Source organism: Gallinula chloropus, assembly GCF_964237585.1.
Source record: "Gallinula chloropus genome assembly, chromosome: 1".
In the NCBI taxonomy this organism is placed as follows: Eukaryota; Metazoa; Chordata; class Aves; order Gruiformes; family Rallidae; genus Gallinula; species Gallinula chloropus.
The window spans coordinates 140,854,029-140,874,993 of NC_140085.1; the positions used below are offsets into that span (position 1 = coordinate 140,854,029).

The window sequence follows — 20,965 nt, forward strand, 5'->3', positions numbered from 1 at the left end:
AGAACAAACAACAGTTGCATCTTTCTTCTGCAGGTATTACTCATTTAAGACAGCACAGCTGATGACATGATGGAGGAAGCTGACATCTCACAGTAGCAACAGCTTGCTAGCTATGAACAAATTTAAAGCCATGTCTTGTTTTCAGCCATAGTACCTGGGATAGACAGGTTAATCCAGAAAAATATATGCTTCCCCACACCATTCTGGTGCAGAAATGTGTCAGATACTAGAAGGACACGTGTATCTGTTGCACTTGCTGAGGCTAGTGGTATGCAGCAAGTCACAAATTCTTTGTTTCTCCAGCTGTAGGATGAGCAGCCCTGATTTTTTTTTACAGAGAGTGGTGAGGTGCTGGAACAGGCTGCCCAGAGAGGTGGTAGGTGCCTTGTCCCTGGAGGCATTCAAGGCCAGGTTGGATGGGGCCCTTCTGTAGACCCAGGCCTAGAGCTTGGTGTCCCTGCCTGTGGCAGAGGGGTTGGAACTCTGTGATCCTTGGGGTCCCTTCCAACCCAGACCAGTCTATGATTCTGTGATTCTATGATTCTATTCACTTACTCACTTCATCTTATCCTTTTAGAGCAGGGATAAGGATTTCCACCTTAGAATCAGAAGCAGAGTCATCTGTTCCATGTAAATTTCAACACGAGCTGCCTGCTGGGGTGGCTCTTCTCTCCCCGCTGACTACAAAAGGAACGCAGGTTAACCCCACGCTCAACTTTTGCACTCAGAAACGTGGGCACCTCTATTTGTTAAGATGAAGCCAGCAAGGGAAACTATCTGGCTTGCCCACAGCCACATGAAAGACTTGCTGATCCTTCAGCAGCTCCCAGCTGTCACACTGCACTGAGCGCTGACCAGTCAACAGAAGAGGAATGCCCTTGGCAGGAGGGCTGGGTTTCATGCTCTGCGACTGTATCTTTGTAACAAAGGGGATCCATCCCCGGGCGTGCTGAGAAGCAGCAGACCACTGGGGGAGGAGGGGAGGGAAGAAATGGTCCAAGAGTTGCTGTCCAGGAAATGCTCTTTTTCACTCTTGGAACTTCTTTCTCTGACAACATCCAGACTTTTCCCTACAGAGTGGACCATACCGTTGGCTATGCTTGGTTTGATTGGTGCTTCCAACCAAAATCTGCTCCCACATCAAAGACCAAATTATAAAATGTGCTGCCCCATTATCAGTCAAGCTAACCACGTCCGGACTGAAAGGGAGAACTCTGAGAGCAGTGAGAGATGTGGACAGCCACACAGGAATGGAACGGGACGGGAATAGACAGTGATTCAGTCACCAAACGGGGTAACCTCCCAGCTAGCATTTCTCACACAAAACAAATGCCCGTGTCAGCCTCCTGTTCTGTACACTCAGGAGCACCCAGGGAAGAGGACAGAATGACAGAAGCAGCAGCACCCAGTGTACTCAGAAATCACCCATAAAGAGGAGTTGCATGGGTCAACTTTCACACAGGAACCAGAGCATAAACGAGTTTTCCTCTCTGGTGTCTTAAACTAGACTGTCTTCTGAAACACCTGCCAGAGCTTGGCACTATATAAAACCCGCTAAGAAAGCGAGTAGTGAGCCGATGAGAAAATTATCACTTTCCTCCTTTTTGCCCAAAAATATATAAGTAAAAGAGAAAATAAAAACAAAACAAAAGTAACAGGACTTCCTGGAGTTTTCACTGAATATTCTTTGTTGCTTAAACCAAGAAAACAACAAATTGTTTGGCAGTGGAACAAGTGCCTTATCTCCATCAAGCCCCAGGAATTTGATGCACATGTTTTGCTGTAAAAATAGACATGAACCATTGTTCACTTACTCTCTTGCAGACTGAAAAAGCATAAACACTTCTTTAAAAAAAAAGAAGGCAAAACAGAGAGAAAACGTCTCAACTCAGTTTGGTTTCCTCAAGAAAACACACAAAATACCTTATTGAGAAAGGTTGACTTTTCTGGCAATCTGACAACAGAAAAGCAACTTAAACTAAAAGCACAACCCTGGGTTTCAAAATTATGCAGAGTGGCCAACCTTGGGAGAATTTTCTGAAACTGCTGCTAGTTGCCACAGGAGAGAAAAATACGTGCACTGCAGAGCTGGCAGGATCACCTGAAAATAAAAACACACTCTTTTATTTACATGAAAGGCTCAACAGTAACCAGTTTACTCCTAAACAGAGCATCCAAGCCTGACATTCTGCATGTTGCTCACACAACCGTTTCTGCACCATAAAGTAATCAGACCCTCAAAGTGAAGGTAACAGGTTTGCACACAAGCAAACGTTGTCTCCTGAGAAACTTCACTGCTCAGGTGCTGCTTCTGCAGAACTCTGACACCTGGACAGGTTCAGTGGAACGTAACGATGTACTGAAACGGGTGTTCACAGAGGTGAACATTAGCTTAGGATTTCTCTGCAGTCTTAGGTGAAAGGCATTCTCCTCCAGAGGGTAATTCAGAGCAGGAGACAATCCTTGGTGCCCTGATGCTTCATCTAAAGGAGCTCACCTCTACCCACTGGCTGCAAGCCTCAAATGGAGGCTGATTAACATCCATGACTGCTAGAGTACCTCACCTCATAACCCCAGCATATACCTCTATCTTGGCACAAAGATGTTTGAGTTGAGGCAACCCAGGCAACCAAAAGGCTGCAGTGGATACAAGTGGTAATTACAAACCATCTTCACCCAGAGTCATTCTGCAAGCATCTGCTCCAAAGTATTCCAATTTCTGACTTCACACCACCTATATGAGGCTCTTCACAGTCTTACCAATTTCCTAGGTACTGAGAGCAAGACTGTGCAATCAGTGGGAAGTAGGATCAGTCCAGATGTCAGATGATTATTCCAGCACAGCTTTGGACAATATCCAAAATAAATTAATCCATAGCATGAATTTACCAATTCCAGTAACATTATACCAAAGACATCCTCAGTTTCCCAGACTGAGAAATGGAAACAATATCTTCCTGCCTCATAGGCACTGATATATAAGATTATTAAAAATTTCCTAATTTTCCTGCTTTTCACAAGAAAAACCTCTTTCAATGTTAAATATTAACCACCCACCAGAACAGGCAAGCTCCCATGCTCCATTTCAAATACCAGCAACTTTAAGGTCTTGTCATAGAGATTCCACTTTGTGAGATCATGGGCACTGCAAATTAAAAACAAACAGTGATACACTAAGTAAGAACTGAAACCTCACCCAACCAAACAGCTTAAATGTATCCTATTTTTGCCTTCATCTGCATTACTACCACGCTGCAGTGTCACAAGGAGAAGAAAGAGTAGCTTGAACTCTATACCTTTTCCTATTCTCTCACCACACTAAGTGCCCAAAAAAATCTACAGAGCAATTTCCTCACCCTGCTTTGAAAGAGTGCATCTAATACCCAGGTGTTCACAACTCACTGTTAGACTTCTCTTTGCAAAAACAGAGCAGCCTTGGCATGCAGAACAGGTAAAGGACACACTGAGAAGGCAGCCCAACTCCCACACCCTCTACTATCTTGCGTGATAATCTACTTGGTGAACACTGGAGAACCAGGTTTCTGAGAAATCCATCTTTTAACAAAATAAGATCAAATAAACTAAAGCACACAAAGCAGATTACATCTGCTAAGAAAAAAGACTGCATTCACTATACCCTCTTCAGACTGACCACCAGTTTTGACAACAAGGCTGTGCAAAAGCATCCAGCTAGGAGGAAGGCACCACAGACAGGTTCTTTTTGTCCCCTCTGACATCCCAACTTTGTAGCACACATTTCTTAGCCACATTAGTGCTGACTCTCCAAGCTCAGTAATGAGTTCAAAAATAATTTCATATCCAAGAGTACAGTTGTGTTAAGAAGAAACTAAACCTTGCAGCACCTCCATCCTAGTTTCAGCAGGAACAGAGTTGATTTCCTTCCTAGCAGCTGGGGCAGTGCCGTGTTTGGGGGTTAGGATGGCAGCAGTGCTAATAACACACTGATGTTTTAGCTGTTGCCAAGCAGTCAGGGACTTTTCAACTTCTCATGCTGCCCTGACAAAGAGAAAGCTGGGAGTGCCCAAGAAGCTGGGAGGGGACACAGCCAAGACAAGTGACCAGACTGGACAGAGGGATATTCTACACCATATGACATCATGCTCAGTATATAACTGGGGGGTTGGCCAGGAGGCAGCGCAGCTCAGGACTAGCTGATCTTCAGCTTCAGCTGGTGAACAACTGTGGTATGCATCACTTGTTTTGTATATTCTTTTACTGCTATCATCGTTGTTGTTATTATCTTCCTTTTCTATCCTATTAAACCATCTTTATCTCAAACAACATGTTTTCCCTTTCTTTCGACTCTCCCCCATCCCACTGGAGGTTGGCAGGGGGACTCAGTGAAGGGCTGTGTGGTTGGTTTAGCTCTATGATGGGTTAAACCACAACAACATCTCATAGGGATCATTTTCATTCTCTTGTGGAAAAGTCTTGTTAAACCCAACAAACAGAGTAACTCTTGCTTTGGATCTGTTCAGTTAACATTTAAATATAAAATGAAGTAAACTGTGTAAACATCCATCTCACTTATGGAAAGCTGCTACTCTTCTCAAAGCAGAATGCATCTGGGTAATTTCTCCTGAATCCATACAAACTCCTTCTTCCTAAATCATGAGAGTTTGGGAAAGAGAAAGAAATTAGTGTGGGGCAAGGTTAACTGCAGTGTTCTCTTCCCAGCAAACCCACAAGCTTGAATTACTCTCCTCCAGCCCTCCCCAGTCCCTTCACCTTTAACTATGCTACTCATGTTGTCTTTCTCTAGAGTAAAAAGAAAACAACGTGTTGACTGCAAAGAAGTTTTATGTAAGAACATGTCCCTGCCATCAGCAAACCCACAGCAGCCTCCCCAGACTGCAGTATTGCTAACACAGGGTGAAAACCAGCAATTAGGCTAATGCAGAAGTGCTAACCCTGAGACACACAGGCCATTCATGGTCCCTCACACAGTTGTGAGGGATCTCTGGAAAGCTAACTGTTCACATGGTGCTGACTCTCCTTGCTTCCAGCTGCCAGATCGCATTCAAAGATAGCTAAAAATATATTAAATACTTTCCCATAGATGCAATTGCTGTAGTTTCCACAAGTATACTATGTGATTATGGGAGATGGTATATACAACCAGGAATTAGAAGGGAGGGGTTCCAGGAGAAATCTCTTTATTTAGACATGGATCACAGAACGAAGGAGTTGAAGAATCTCTGGTCTAACACTTTTCTTGTTCCTCATAAGTACACATTCTCCCACATTGACATAGATATCTATTTAAGACCAACAAAATAAACCCAATCTAAGGTTAGGGGAGTTTTTGGCTCGACACGTTTTACAACATCCCAGAGCCCAATAAAAACCCGCCCGTGTGAACTCCCATACCACGGCACGACACCTGTTCGTGACGGCACAGTTGATCAGATCAGCTGCGGGCTTCTGTTGTTCAGCCCAGCCAGCAAGCTATTCATATCACCACCAGCTGTTTCTGCTTTTTACAACTAATGAAAAACTTTGAGGGAGACTCAGCAGTCCCCCTTCAAGGGGAAAGTCGTCACTTCAAAAACCCCAAAGCTATACAATCGGCTTTAAAGACTGCTGGGTCTGTTTTGCAGTGTTTTTTTTCTCCTAGCTCTATCTCTACAGCCAAAGTGGGAGCACAAAGGGCATCCTGCAAACATGTATGTTGAAGTACAGAACTATACCCTTTGGGGAACAGTCTCATCACCTATAGATCCACAGCACTTCTTAGCCGATCTTGCACATAGTACCTTTGGCACAGTAACAGAGCTACCATTAAGCAAGTATGGAGCCCGGGTGGAGAATATTCAGAAGACATGAAATGACCTGGTGCTGGTGTGGACTGTCTTGTTTATTATTCTCCCCACTCTATTCCTGCCAAAGTACATCCACTTCACTACAGAGTAAACAATCGATCTTTTCAGAGGCGCAAACCCATCTTTGAAAGCTCCATCCCCCTCAAGCAAAGAAGCATCAGGCAAAGAAGAGTTTCATATGCCCCTCAATTTCCTTTGTCTTCTTTTTTCATAGGGAACCAGTCTGTTTGTCTCCACAATGAGTCAAACTCACCTTTTGCCAGAAGCTATCTAGTAGCTGGTTAAGCCGTTCCATCAACTCATCTATCAGCTGAGTTCGGGCACGGTCTACTTGGCTGTAGATGGCAATTTCTTCATTGCAGAGGACACAGTAAGTCCTGGAGGAAGCCTCAAGAACAGCTACGTCAGAGTGTTTGGCCACAATGTCTTTTACCTCTCTCAGCAAAGCATCCAAATGCTGGAAGTGATAAAAGGGGCATTATAGGTAAATTGTACAGAAGTCCACTAATGCTTTAGATACATTTCCCCAGGCCCATCTATCTCTACAGGTCATACAATCACCACAAAATAAACACCAGTCAAAGGATAAAAGGTGCAGGATTAGAGCATACAACCTTTTTTTTTCCTGTGTTTATAGCTCTTTTTCATTATTATTATTATTACTATCATCTCTGGATCTTCCTAAAGAATGAAGCAACTGGTTTAAGTTCTACTTTAGCCATATGTATTTAGCACCGCTTAAAAGTAAAGACAAAGGTAGGGAACAAAAAATGTCTTTCTAAAGGACTGGTGTGTCTCCAAACAATGGAAGCTGCCTCCCTCAGCAGCAGAGGACATTTCAGATCATGTCAGCAACTGAGGTCTTAGTGAGAGGAGGTAACTTCTGTCCTTCTGCTGACTCTCTCTCTTCCAGTTAACATTTTGTGCTGAAATTAACCTAGGAGTGTTCGCCTAGCATTACCTCCCTGTAAACAGCTCTGCTTAAGAATACATTACACTATTTAAAGGATTCCATCTATCCATTTCTGACCATCCCTCTCCCATCAGCAGATACACTATCTCCAGTCTTATCTTTCAGTTATGATCATTCCTCAGCAGCTGGGAGTCAAGTCTTCAAGGAGAATGAAGCCTATTCTGTAGTAAACTCCTGGGAGGCACCAGCTTGGACACATGGCATAACCCACCCAACAACAAAAAACCCCAGAGCCAGGCCTACTACATGAAACCACAAATCTTTATCTGCCAGGGCTAGTCACAGCATTTCACAGCTGACAAACACTAAGGCTTTTACTTGGCAGACCCAAGTTAAAAAGTACAGCCTCAACAAGACCACCTTCCTCAAGGTATGAGGCCATTTCTTTCTATTTCACCAGTCCCCAGCTTGTCCCAAGTAACACTAAACTCTGTACCCTGTCACATAAATTGAGTACGTTCCACATGAACTGACTACCCCAATTTCTATTCACCTTCTCTAGGTGTCCCGTACTGTAAACATCTAAATCATAATACTGGGGAATCTGCAGAAGATTTGCCACTTTTTGTGCATCTGTTGAATACTGTGGAGAAAAAACAGGATATAAGTACACTGCAGGAATGCTAATGAAATATTTAACATGCATTCACAGAGCAGCTGTTAGTTACCTTTGCCAAGAGCTGAGGAAGCACCATAATGAAGTGTTCAGTAATTTTGGTACAATCTTCCAATTGTATTTTCTTCTCTTTCACTGACAGAATCTGCAGATAAACCATTTTGTTTCAATTATAAAACCCCTCACATTCAACTGGAATTTTACATGTAACCCAAGGTGAACTCACATGCCTTTGTCTAAAGCATCTCGAGCTAAGATAAAGACACTTTTCCATGGAGAGAACCAGATGCTTTAACCAAATGCTTTTTTATTTTTTTGTTAACCTTAAATTAGATGCAAATCGCTGAACAGCTATATCTTGTGGATGAAATGCCCACCATTTGTCAATAACATGCTTCAACTGGCTTTCCTCTAATGCTCATCTCCTTCAACATCTACTACCAATAACATCTAGGGGTCAAAAGACACCATGTCATTTCATAAAAATAAGCCAAATAATTTCCCAAGATGTATCTACCACCAGGAACACACTGCCTGACAAAGTACATAATGCAAAGAGAATGCAATTACAGGACAATAAATAAGACTAAGAAGCACTGACTTTTTTGGCTGCACCTCTGCTCACTGGAGGATGACCTTCAGCTGCTTCTCTAACCGTCGCGAGGATAATTTCAATGAGAGCACTTTCATAGGCATCACTCAGCGCTGTAAGTAAATCAGTCTCCTTTCAGCATTACACAAAAGAAAAATGAAGATGCAGCAACAGCTAAAGTAAAGCCTACTCATTTATCTGAGCAACTGTGGAAGGACACTACAGAAAGAAAGATGCAGTGTTGCTAAATAAACACCTAGAGAGTGACTGGTTTCATCTGAAGAAAATGATTTTCTACATTTATGGAATACAAAAGCAATTATTCCTCTCATGGCTGAACTTTTTAGGGCAGGTATGCTCCAAAAAGCATGGGGAACTTTCACAAGGCCTGCTCCTACTGACTGCTATCTACATCATTTAGGACAAACCTGCTTATTTGAGTACCCAAATGCTTTATATCCTGGGTCTACAAGCTCCGATTTCAATCACACAAGCACCTCTGGTTCTCCCACAACTATTATTTAAGTTCACTTGAAAATACTTCTACGAAAGCCCATCCTCTAGCGTGTTGAGAGGTCTGTGAACTCAGCACATACTCTTTTCAGGCGTGGACAACAGCCCGACAATGCTGCACTTCAATCAGTTAATTGTTTTAGATTCCTAAGTTTCAGACAACCAAACAAGGACAATCAAACAAAACAAGGGACTGCTGCAGAAGCGTTAGCGTTAGGGCTTAGTTATGCAACTATTCCTGCAAAGCTTCTAACTAACACTATATAAACACAGAATGCTGAATAAAACAATTATCTTGATACAAATACCACAGTTGCAATACACTGAGTTGCCTCTGTTTTGTTGCCCTTGGGGAACACAATTCAGGATCAAAGGGTATTACAATACAGAATGATCCTGAACAACCCGAAGGCAAAGCTCAAAAAAACAAAAGTATCAAAACATTAACTCAGGCAAAACGAAGCTCTTTGCTTACCCACCTTCTCCATCTTCAGCATTTTTTAACAGAAGAGTGGTCATGCACTCCCAGTCCTTCAGGAACGTGCCTGCCCCATCCCACAAGCTGTCTACGAGGTATACAACATGTTTGTGTAGCTAGGGATTAAAAACACAAGCTTATAGAAGCAAATGCACAATTAAAGGAAACACAGCTTCATACCTTCCTCTGCCCTTTTCTTTCCACTACGAAGCTTTGTCATTCACACATATATTCATGCACAGTATTCCCACATATTTAGTTTGAGGCTAACAAACATTTAATCACCAGGTCTTCAATCTAATACAAAGCAGGAAAGTAGGGAAGAAAAGTGGGAAAAGGAGGGGAAAAAAGCTTATTTTTCTCTCTTTTTAGAATACCTTCCTTTGTCACTTCAGCGAGTTTTCTAAAACTAGCTTCTGTATTGCTTTTATATTGCTGATCATTAATAACTAAAAATCCAACCTTGGGACCAGAAACAAGTCAACATTTCAAGCACTGTGTGCAAAATATTCTGCAGAAAGACTCAAAACTGCCATGCCTGAGACACTTTGGCCAGGCACAGGTCTGCACCCCTGCAAAAGCCAAACAGTGAAGTACAGCACCTAAGCTGATAAAACTCTCAGCAAGAAACTATGCAGCTCCTAGTCAGAATAGAGCCATGGTGCAGCAACTTGTATCTGCTGGCAGAAATCACAGACACGTACCAAAAAACCCTCACCACCCTTTATAGTCTTTCATGTTGTTTTTCAGAAGCTGTTTCAGCACTGATTCTTTCCCTTAGCATGGTTTTAAATTAGTTTTAATACAACAAAGCAGGAATGTCTTCATTAAAAACTCATCCTAAAGAGCAACAGCATCCCAAACACCAAACATTTCAGAGCTCACCACCAGAAATAGCTTTCAAAAGGAAGCCAAAAATTGATTTGACATGCAACACCAGGTTTAAAAGAATTACTGCAGGGACCATTCTCCTCACCTTACTCTCCAGGAAAAACTGTATTAATCTTTTCAACTGGTCAGTACTCGCCCCAAACTTCCCTCCTCCTTTGCGTTCAACTTCTTCTTCTCCCTCATGACTAAGCAGCCTGCCAACATAAAAGGAAGTCAGTCCAGTTTTGCCACATAATCCTTTTTGCCCACTTGCTAATGTAACACTAATTCTGTCCAGATCCCAAGGATTCTATTTCTTCTGTCTACTTATTTACTCCAAATCACATTAGACTTTTTTATCAGATGAAAGAAAATGAGATTAGATTGTTTTCCACTATGAGCGATCTGCTACCCCTTTGGATGCAGAAACCATTTCTGACAGTTTCACAGGTACCCTGCCAGCTTTCTGGACAACAGATGGAGATTCCACAGCATTGAACATGTAATGAGGTAGGTATTTGCTCATGCTTGAAAAGGGTCTTGCTCCAGGCTGAATTTAAACCTTCACAACAGAGTAGAGGTCTTGCAATGTGACCATCGTTCGCATCACGGTACATTCTGGAACTCAAACTTCTTAAAGAAAGCATAGTATTTTGTGAGAGGCAATTTACTCCACAAATACGGTGGAAAAATCTGTTCTTCCTCTTCTGTCTGAACTATGAAGCACAAGATGACACTTTAATTTCCATTTCCCTCTATAGCCAAAAAAGCATGGCTGCACTGCTCACAGAAGGTGCTAAGCCCAAGATGAACACAGGAAAACCATCTCCCCAGATTAGTGGAAGGCCCAAAAGACTTGGATTTAAGAGCAGGACCACACTACTCAATGTCAATGAAAGCTTATACTTTCAGAAGTTGCTTCTGCTTGTATAATTTAGGCCAGCTAAGTAAGCAACCTCAGTTAAAAATGCAGCCATTAAGGAGATTTCATGGAACCCAAGAAGAAGCAGGGGAAAGAAAGCATAAACATTTACACTAAAACTTCTACCAGTATGAGTAGAGAAACTACTCACTAACATCTCAAACACAATAGAACAACTATTTCTATACTGGCAAAAGTGCATAGAGAAGAACTGGGAGAACAAGGATGAGGTTTACAGGGTCAAAGTGTCCCCACCGGACTGGGAAGCTGGGTAGAAAAGGTGAAGTTATCAGGGCAATCACTTTAATGGCAAACAGCAGCAGTGCTCTGAGAGGAGAAACGTCTGATTTATGATAGAATATTAGGACCAACACAAAAGACTAAGTAAGATGAACAGATGTGATAGAAGACTCATCAAAACAGAAATTTATCTTCATTTGTCTCTCTGTTGGACTTGGCTCCACAAACCCCAGAATCTCAGCAGTTCAGCCAGATAGGAAGAGACAGCTAGGAGGAGATTTTGCACATGTGAGAAACACAAATCATTATTATTTCTGATTTTTTCCCCATAAAAGTCCTGCCAACATATTTTTATTTTCATTCCTCTTTGTAAGACAAAATTATTTCTCTGAACCACAGAGACAGAATATTTATTTCTTTGCTTTTTAGCACGCCAACTCCATTCACATCATGCAACCATTGTTATAAGAAGCCCATTTATAAGAGTTACTCCTGGGGAAGATAAACCCTGTACTTCATTAACCTGACAGAAAATTGGGAGGGCTTTTTAATCTGCTGCATCCCTCATTATTCAAAGCCTTTACAATGTATAAGGCAACTTCCAAAGGGAGAAGAGGAGGCCGTTTTTGTGATTAATCACCAAAGCTATGGCAATCCAGCAGATGCCAGGTGATGAATTAGCTTGTAAGCAGCAAAGCAACAGGAAAAGTAAGTAGAAAGAAAGGAGGTGTGCTCTCAACATAGGATGGCATCTGCAGATCCGTCAGTTGCTTTATCTTCTCTACGTTAGTCCTGCAACTTTTCCCCATGTGTATCGTGCCAGGGAAGCTATTACCCCCAGGCAGCACTTCTCTTCTGATTGGGCAGAGGAAGGGACATCTACTCTCATCGTGGTACACAGTCCCAGCAGAAGAACGAATGCTTAATGTCCCTCTTAAATAAATCGACCTTTGCTCTGAAACAAATGAGAACATGCAAGCAGCAGGCAGGCAGGCAGAGTTACCTTCTGTACAGGAATTCCCCAGCTGCTGCTGCGAGGGGACGGTGTGTGGTATAAACAAACTGGTACAGCGTTTCACAGTCCGCAGCCGACAGCACATCCTCACAGCTCCTGGGCAGAAACAACAAGTTACAGGTCAGGTTTGTCTGCAAAGGGTGTTGTGTTATGCCCAGCGGGTGTGAGACCTGATTCTCCATAGCTGTGCAACCTGTTACCACAGCTGAATTTTTGGTGTCTCTAAATGCTACCAAACAAAAGCAGCAGCATTCTTTTTCTCAGTTTGCAAAGAAACAGAGGGCTGTCCAAGCCATGGTGAATCAGGCTCACTGCATGGACATAAACTTTAAAGTATAATTAAGGCTGATTAGTGGTCACAGTAAAGAGAGTAATAGCAACAAAAGAGGAAAATCATGGCTCTACTTTGTGCTTAGATATTCACTACAGTGGATAATAAATGAGAAAAAGCTTTCATTTTGCAGCACAAACTCTTTTTAAATTATTTATTACAACCTATATTCTACTACACTAGGCTGATGCATTCACATGTAAACAAGAAATTAAAACACATTCTTAATAGCATGCTTTTGACTGTGACCTATCTGCAGAAACACACTCAAAGTCACGGGCTTGTTTTCAGTCAGCTACACATCTTGAAAATACCACTAGCCAACAAGTAAGCCTAGAACACCGTGTGAGAGGTAGAAACGGTATTAGTGTCAGCACTTTACACCAGCACTTTACAAGGAGGAAACTGAAACATCAAGGATGATTAACCCTCCAAAGATGTATCAGAAGGAATGAAGCCCAAAGCAAGGACAACACTAAGCTGGGAGGGCATGTCGATCTACTTGAAGGTAGGGAGGCTCTTCAGTGGGATCTGAACAGGCTGGATTGATGGGATGAGACCAAAAGGATGAGGCTCAACAAGGCCAAGTGCAAAGTCCTGCACAGGGGACATAACAACCCTGTGTAGAGCTACAGGCTTGGCGAAGTGTGGATAGAAAGCTGCCTGAATATGAGCCAGCAGTGTGCCCAGGGGGCAAGAAGGCTGATGGCATCTTGGCTTGTATCAGAAACAGCGTGGCCAGCAGGTCCAGGGAGGTGATTGTGCTTTTGTACTTGGCACTGGTGAGGCCACACATTGAGTACTGGGTCCAGTTCTAGGCTCCTCACTACAAGAAAGACATTGAGGTCTTCTTTAGCCTGGAGAAGAGGAGGCTGAGGGGAGACCTTATCACTGCCTACAACTACCCGAAAGGAGGCTGTAGAGAAGTAGGTGTTGGTCTCTTTGCCCAGGTGACAGGTGATAGGATGAAGGGGAATGGTCTCAAACTGGGACAGGGCAGGTTAGGATTAGACATTAAGGAAAAGTTCTTCACCAAAAGGGCTATCAGGCATTGGAACAGGCTGCCCTGGGAGGCAACTGAATCACCAACCCTGGATGTATTCAAAAGATGAGTAGATGAGGTACTTAGGGATATGGTTTAGTATAGGACAGGAATGGTTGGACTCGATCTCAAAGGTCTTTTCCAACCTAATGATTCTGTGACTAGTTTCAAAGTGCCTGCCTCATACTGCCATAGCAATGTCACCAGACTAAGCTACTTTAGAGAATGAAACAGCAACACATGAGATCCTTACAGTCTTTACACTAATTGTAGCCCAGTAAGGGGAAAAGACTTTATTTATTACTGCAATCAAATTATCAGGTAGTAACAGTTTAAAACCATCTACAGCTGTGGTCTGATACCTTTGCTAAAACTGAGAATTCACACTGTTCAGTTGCTAGGAGTGGTACCTTACAAAAAATTAGCAGCCCCTCCTGCACTTGCCTATTTGTCTCAAAACCCAATGCAACCTTCAGCATCCTCACAAGTCGCAAAGCCCCAAAACATCCTCCAACCTGACCAAAAAAACAGTAAGCTCTTGCTAGATGAGGGTATCACTGGCAAATATTTTTTAGCACTGTCTGGGATTTAAAAGCAGTAGAGGAAAAAGAAAAAAAAAGACAGCACTCATTTCTCAAAACCAAGAGCCTCTCATTTATAGAAGCTGATATGCCATGAATTTTAGCTTTACAATGCATTTTACTCATGTATCGCTCTTTTTTTTTTACATTTCCCCCCCCGGCTGGTTACAACAGTCACTGAAACTGTAAAATGGTCTTTAAATGGAAGTGTTGATGGTATGTCTTCAAAAGTGATGGGTCAATCTCACAAGATAATGCTTGCCTTCAAACAAAAAGAAAAGCAGGTTTTGGAGGCCTCTTAACATGCAAGCCCCTTGAGTATATATTTGCAGTATCAAGACACATAGAAACTGCTCTGAGTACATATTTAATAAAATCAACACAGAAGAAAACATTTATGCAACTCTTACTCAGCCATTACAGAACTGGGGAAATAGAGTAAAAATGTGTTTATTGAGGTTAAGCAGTAAGGAACTGAAATAGATAACATGATGTGTTAGAGTATATGGAAAAGCACTGGTGTGTCCTGTGAAGCCACCAATGAAGTATCAAATTTATTAAACTTCTACAAGTTTACAATAAAGACTGACAACAAATTGCACTTACAGGAATAAAAAGAGGTGATATAGCAAGTCTTTATATTAAAAGGCTAGGAGAAATGCACTGAAACAAACTAGCAGGCTGACAAGGTATCTTTCATCCTTTTTAGTGCCAGTCTATTATTTAGATCTTTCCAAGCACCGGTTTCTATGAAGCTGCCCTTGTCACCTTCTCTCTATTTTTTAAAAATTGTGGACAGCTTGGAAAAGGAGAAACTTCTATACAAACATTTCTTATTCCTTGGATAACTAACTGGCTGGACAGCACTCAAAGAGGTGCAGTTAATGGCTCAATATTCAAATACAGACCAGTGACAAGTGCAGTTCCTCAGGGATCTGGATTGGGTTTGGCACCTTTTGACATCTTTGTTGAAGACACGGACAGTGAAACTGAGCACAACCTCAGCAAGTTTGCCAGTGACAGCAAGCTGTGTGGTGAGGTCAACACGCTGGAAGGAAGGGATGTCATCCAGAGGGACCTTGACAGGCTTGAGAGCTGGGCCAGAGCGAACCTCACGAAGCTACATGAGGCCAAGTGCGAGGCCAAGCGCAAGGTCCTGCACCTGGGTCAGCACAATCCCAAACACAACTAGAGGCTGGGCAGAGAATGGATAAAAAGCAGCCCTGAAGAGGAGGACTTTAGGGTGTTGGTAGAAGACGTGAGTCAACAATGCACGCTTGCAGCCCACAAAGCCAATCATATCCTGAACTGCATCAAAAGCAGCATGATCAGCAGGTCCAGGGAGGCGATTCTGTCCTTCTGTTCTTCTCTGGTGAGACCCCACCTGAAGTACTGCATCCAGCTCTAGGGTCACCAGAACAAGACAGGCATGGACCTGTTGCAGCAGGTCCAGATGAGGGCCACCAAAATGATCAGAGGGCTGAAGCACCTCTCCTATGAAGACAAACTGAGAGAGTTGTTCAGCCTGGAGAAGAGAAGACGCTGGGGAGACCTTAGTGCAGCCTGCCAGTACGTGAAAGGGGCCTGCATGATAGCTTGAGAGGGACTGTTTGTAATGGCAAGTAGCAACAGGACAAGCAGTAATGCCCTTAAGATGAAGGAGGGCAGATTTACATTAGATGCAAGGAGGAAATTCTTCCCTGTGAGGGCAGTGAGGCACTGACCCAGGCTGCCCAGAGAAGCTCTTGTTGCCCTTTCCCTGGCAGTGTCCAAGGCCAGGTTGGATGGGGCTTTGGGCAACCTGGTCTTGTGGAGGGTGCCCCTATCCATAGCAGAGGGGTTGGAACTAGATGATCTTTAAGGTCCCTTCCAACCTAAACCAGTCTGTGACTCTCTTCTACAAAACATACTGTGATAGCCTTGCAGACTGAGGATAGACAGTATTACTGGAGATCAGCTAGTACAAAGCCCTGCTCAGAGGGGGATCAGCTAGAGCAGACTGGTGAGGGCTGTGTTCACTCAGGGTTTGAATTTCTACAAAGTCAAAGACTCCACAACATCTCTGGAAACCTGTTCCAGTATTGGACCACCACCACAGCAAAAGCAACTTTTTTCGTATGCTTAAATGTAATTTCCTATATGAACATGTCAGTCAAACATACACTTTTTTAATATTTGAATAGTTTATTATTTGTACTTCAGGTTCTCTTCTCTGCATTCATTATTTCCATAAAGGTGCTATGTGCCCTGGAGGCAAAGAAAACTAACAGTATCTTGGGCTGGAGTAGGAGGAGCACTGCCAGCAGGTCAAGGGAGATGATCCTTCTCTAGTCAGCACTAGTGAGGCCACACCTGGAGTGCTGGGTCCAGTGCTGGGCTCCTCAGCACAAAAGACTGGAGAGAGTCCAATGAAGGGCCACAAAGACGATTAGAGGAACATCCCTCCTGTGAGGAAAGGCTGAGGCAGCTGGGACTGTTCAGCCTGGTGAAGAGAATGCTCAGGGGGAAACTAATCTATGTGTGTAAGTACCTGAAGGTAGGGTACAAAAACGGTGGAGCCAGGCTACGCCCAGTGACAGGAACAGAGACAACGGGCACAGAGTGTAACATGGGATGTTCCCTCTGAACATCAGAAAACTCATTTTTACTGTGAGGGTGACAGATCACTGTCACAGGCTGCCCAGAGAGGTTATGTGGTCTCCACTACTACAGATACTCCAAAGCCATCTGGATGGAGTCCTGGGCAAGTAGCCCTAAGTGACCCAGATAACCTCCAGAGATCCTTTGTAACCCTCAGCCATCCTGTGCTTCTCAAATCCAAGCCTCCTAAAGTTGTTTTTAACTTTGTTTTCAAACAGGTTAGGAATTTGCCCCAGTTACATTTAATCTCCCTCAAGACAAGAGCAGGTCAGACGCAGTAGCTGTGGCCATACATGAAGCACTCCCTAAACAGCACAGAAGCAAAGGAGGGGAAAACACCCTTTTTTTGTTTTTAAGAACAGGCTGACAGACACTCGTGACACCACTTTAGCACCAGACCTTGTTTTCTTTCTAGAATGGGAGGAAATACCTGTATGCACTACTGCTACTTTTTACACACTGCTCAACCACTACTCTCTGTGATACAATGAGCTTTTTAGACTGGTAACTCCCACTCCAGTGAGTGCTTAGAGGTTTTACTTGCCTCTGCAAGAAGCAACACTTGACTACACCTCCTACCACTAATACTACTGCAGTAAATAAATGTGTGTCTCTTTTACATATGTAAGCCAATCATCAAACACTTAAAGAATACTTCAAGTACAGCAATAAGACTGCTGCAAATTTGCAGCTCTCAGAACGCGAAGCAACAGATAAAGGTTAAGCCAGAAGTGCCTGCCAGGTGCCTAAAAATAAACAGGCATGGCCTACCACATACCAAAGCCATGACATACCATTTTCTCTGCACTTCAGTGTGAACATGCCACGAAGAAGTTGGGATATTCTAGGAGGAGATCACAGACCCATTTTGCTCTGCATATGGCACCAGTTGAAAGATTTTTTATCTTGCTTTCTGTTCCGTTTTACTCTATGCAAGTTGCCTCTCTTGGTCAGTGCTATTGCTTATACACAGGACAACCATCAAAATTACAACAGTAAAATAAACATGTACCTGATGTACTTTTCAAAGTTTGGAGACCTTAATTCTTTTTGATTTTAATGACTGCACAAGGAAAGATCTGGCATACATTATAGGGACTTTGGTAGCCCAAGCATCTCAATAAAAAAAAAAAAAACCACACCTGTTAATTTTGCATTTAAAATAAAGTTGAACATGCAAATCTGCAAAGGCATTGCAAAACGGTATTTGTGAACTGAGCACTATCACCCAAAAAATATGTTGAAAGTAAAAAAATTTTGAAAAGTCAAGTAGAAAAGTCAGCTAACCTGTTATCTCCCTCTTCCTACCCTGCTGTCATTGTAGGTATTTCAAGACAACACTGCAGTGATCAAAGAGGTAACATAGTTGCCACTAGAATATAACAAGAGTCCTTTCCCATCCACTTTAGAACAGGTTTAGCTTGTAACACGCTGTGGTTATGCTATGACACAACACAGGAAGATGCACATCTGCCATGCTGTATGGTATGCTATTTTGGCTTGTAACCTTGTAAACCTGCAAGTCCTATGTGTTCTTGTCAACACATTAGATGGGAAATACAAGATTTCAGAATAGATTTCAAAGTGCTTGAAGAGGAGAGGTGCACAATGGCAGAAAATTGCTGAGGGTAACTTCCAAGGAAGTATAAACCCCAGAGGATGGAAGAGAAGACAGAGGAGAAAGCTTTTGCTTGGAATAGGCCTGACAAAGCACTGCTGTAACTCAAACTGAATAGGGGTGCGATGGACCCGAAGGAATCACAGAGGAGCTGTGAGCAGCTCCATGCCATTCCCTTTTGATAGTACCTAATCTACTACAAGCAAGTTAACAATGCAAGAAATCAGAACTGTGCAGTATAATTTGCTTCATATGGTACTTCATTCAACTTCAAGACACTTCATCTTTCCTCAAAGCCACTAAACAAGACAAAAGTGGATCATTTCCTTATTTTTATGCAAAACATGTTTCTTCAGCTTATTTTTTACAATCACATGGAAGCACTTTTTGGCATTTAAGCCTTCAATAAACTTTACTGGGTTTCTGCACAATGGCTTGCCTGAACAGCCTTGCTAGATACAGTGCATTTGCCTAACAAGCATCAGTTTCTCCCCCGAAGTCCAAGGCTGAGCTATGAAATAACGCTATAAAAACCAGAGAGTTCAACTCTGCTCATACTGAATCACTCCTCATGGGACATCTACATCTACCATCTAACTAGTAATACATTTATGTGTCATTGCATCCTTTGGCAAATCCTGTGTTCCAAGTTTCTCCTACAGCATAGCCCCTCCCTATCCCAACTAAAACATCCTTCCCAGTCTTGTTGGGAACCAGAAGGGACACTAAGATTTTTAAGCACAACAGTGATGTATCCCCACTTGACTTGGGCTTCCTGTGCTAGACAGGACACTGGGCACTTACAAGACCTGTTTTCCTGACTTTAAGTTGGATTAACTATACTGACCACTGTCAAAGCACTGTGGGGAGAATTGATGTACTTATTAGTTCCATTAAATAGTTTTTTTTTTAATATTTATGTGAAGTCCTTAATGAGTGCAATATACTCACTGTTCTCACTAAGGCAGATCTTCCAGATTTCAAACAAAGAGTTTTGTGTTTAAACCCCAGTTTAATTTCTAGTTACATTTAACAATTGTAATGCAAAGTAATTCTCCCCTTTGCTATTTCCATACTCAAGCTATTTGTAGGTTTGTGACTGTACCTGCACCACTTGTAACCTTTTCTCATTCATCTACTACAGTTATCTAATTACTTTTGCTGCTCTTCTCCAAAATCCCTCTACTCTTTTAGGCAGTTAAGCACACAAAAAATGAACAGAGTTGTCTGGCACACTGTGTGTCAGGCACACTGAACTAATTTGCCTCCTAAAGGGCAACGTTGTCAGTAATATTTCTGGGTCTCTCACTGTCACTCATGTGTTCTTCCTCTTTCTTGCCTTCACAGTTCTATTCCCTCTCAGATCCTTCACAACATTAATGCTAACAATTATGCATAATTCAGCAGCATTAATAATTTCTATTATGCTAAACCTCATAGGCTCACTTCAGTTTCGGGATCGCATCACGCTGTGTATAAATAGAAACCTACTAGCCCAAAGACCTTGGCATTCAATTGAGACAACAAGCAACAAACAAGATAAAGAAATCTCAGCTCACAGGCAAGATAAAAATACAGATTTGGAACAAAACAAAAAAAAAAGTATATGGATAGCAAGAGGGGGTTGAATCAGCTCTGGAATTATTCTCTTCTTTTTTAATAATGCAACAAATCTAAGTGAATTCAAGAGACTGGTGTTTTCACTGTCTCTCTAGCTAGCAAGAGAGAGAATGTAAAGGCCAGCACAGCGGTTTCATAGGCCAGTAGTATGCAGAGTAGACGGTGTATATTCCACAAGACAGGAATGCAGTGATGGTTAAAAGATGGTCAAAGCTGTTACTAACATACATGGAGCAAAGCTCCACTGCAAACATAAACCAGCATGAAACTAGTTAGTTGGCAATCAGGTCTTGCTACTATACTCACCCAAAAGAATTACGTAAACCAGTAAGAGAGTTAATGATACTGTAAATTTTCTCCAAGAAAATCACAGAGCACCTAGTGGTCTAACTGGAGGGAAAAAAATTACTCCCAGCCTTGTTTCTTGCCAACATATGTCATGGAACAACAAAATATGTATTCCAGCCTTAGAAATATGTTCTAGAGGTCAGTACCTGACCAGTTAAGGCTATATTATTTGTTAAAAATAATCCATGATTCCAAGAAAAACATAGGGAGTTTCATGAGATAGAGGTTCTTGCTGGTTGCTTCAAAAATAGGAACTTGGTCTGAAAGGTTTTTCACACCTCACTACAAACACCAGTCAAGCAACTCTAATTCAGTTGCCAAATTTGCAGATGACAAAAATGAGCCATTCAGAGAGAAGCCAGTACAGCATGAGAAACACAGGAAAACATTTGATTACATCAGTGCATACAAGTAGAACGGCCATTTATAAAGGCTGCCATTTATTATTCTTTAAAAGGTAGGGGAGTTGATGTACCCAACCCCACTTCGGGCTTCACTGCACGTATCAAGCAGCATTACTGCTCAACAGCCAGCTGCTGGGTTTGAGCTATGAGACATCTATTTGAGACACAGCAGCCCCAAAACTTCTTTGCTTCTGCAATGCCAGCAGTGAGTCCTTTTTGCCATTATTGTAGGTCCTGAGGCATAAACCTTTTCTCTTTCTAGGCAAGCATCTTGGTGCAGGCTCTTCTTAAGAAGTCTATACACGTGACTGTCTATATT

The 20,965-nt window shown here is 42.4% G+C and overlaps 1 protein-coding gene across 1 annotated transcript in view; it reads right to left on the minus strand.

The window, feature by feature from the left end:
• The window catches only part of LOC311189564 (cohesin subunit SA-2-like), a 66,498-nt gene that overhangs the window by 14,229 nt on the left and 31,304 nt on the right, over positions 1–20,965 (minus strand). The window contains exons 13-22 of the mRNA XM_084261236.1: positions 12,051–12,158; positions 9,992–10,100; positions 9,017–9,131; positions 8,034–8,137; positions 7,485–7,577; positions 7,310–7,399; positions 6,097–6,300; positions 4,549–4,625; positions 3,058–3,145; positions 2,024–2,101 (exon numbers count right to left, since the gene is read on the minus strand). Of these exons, the coding sequence (XP_084117362.1) occupies positions 2,024–2,101; positions 3,058–3,145; positions 4,549–4,625; positions 6,097–6,300; positions 7,310–7,399; positions 7,485–7,577; positions 8,034–8,137; positions 9,017–9,131; positions 9,992–10,100; positions 12,051–12,158 (1,066 nt within the window). The remainder of the gene's footprint in view (positions 1–2,023; positions 2,102–3,057; positions 3,146–4,548; positions 4,626–6,096; positions 6,301–7,309; positions 7,400–7,484; positions 7,578–8,033; positions 8,138–9,016; positions 9,132–9,991; positions 10,101–12,050; positions 12,159–20,965) is intronic.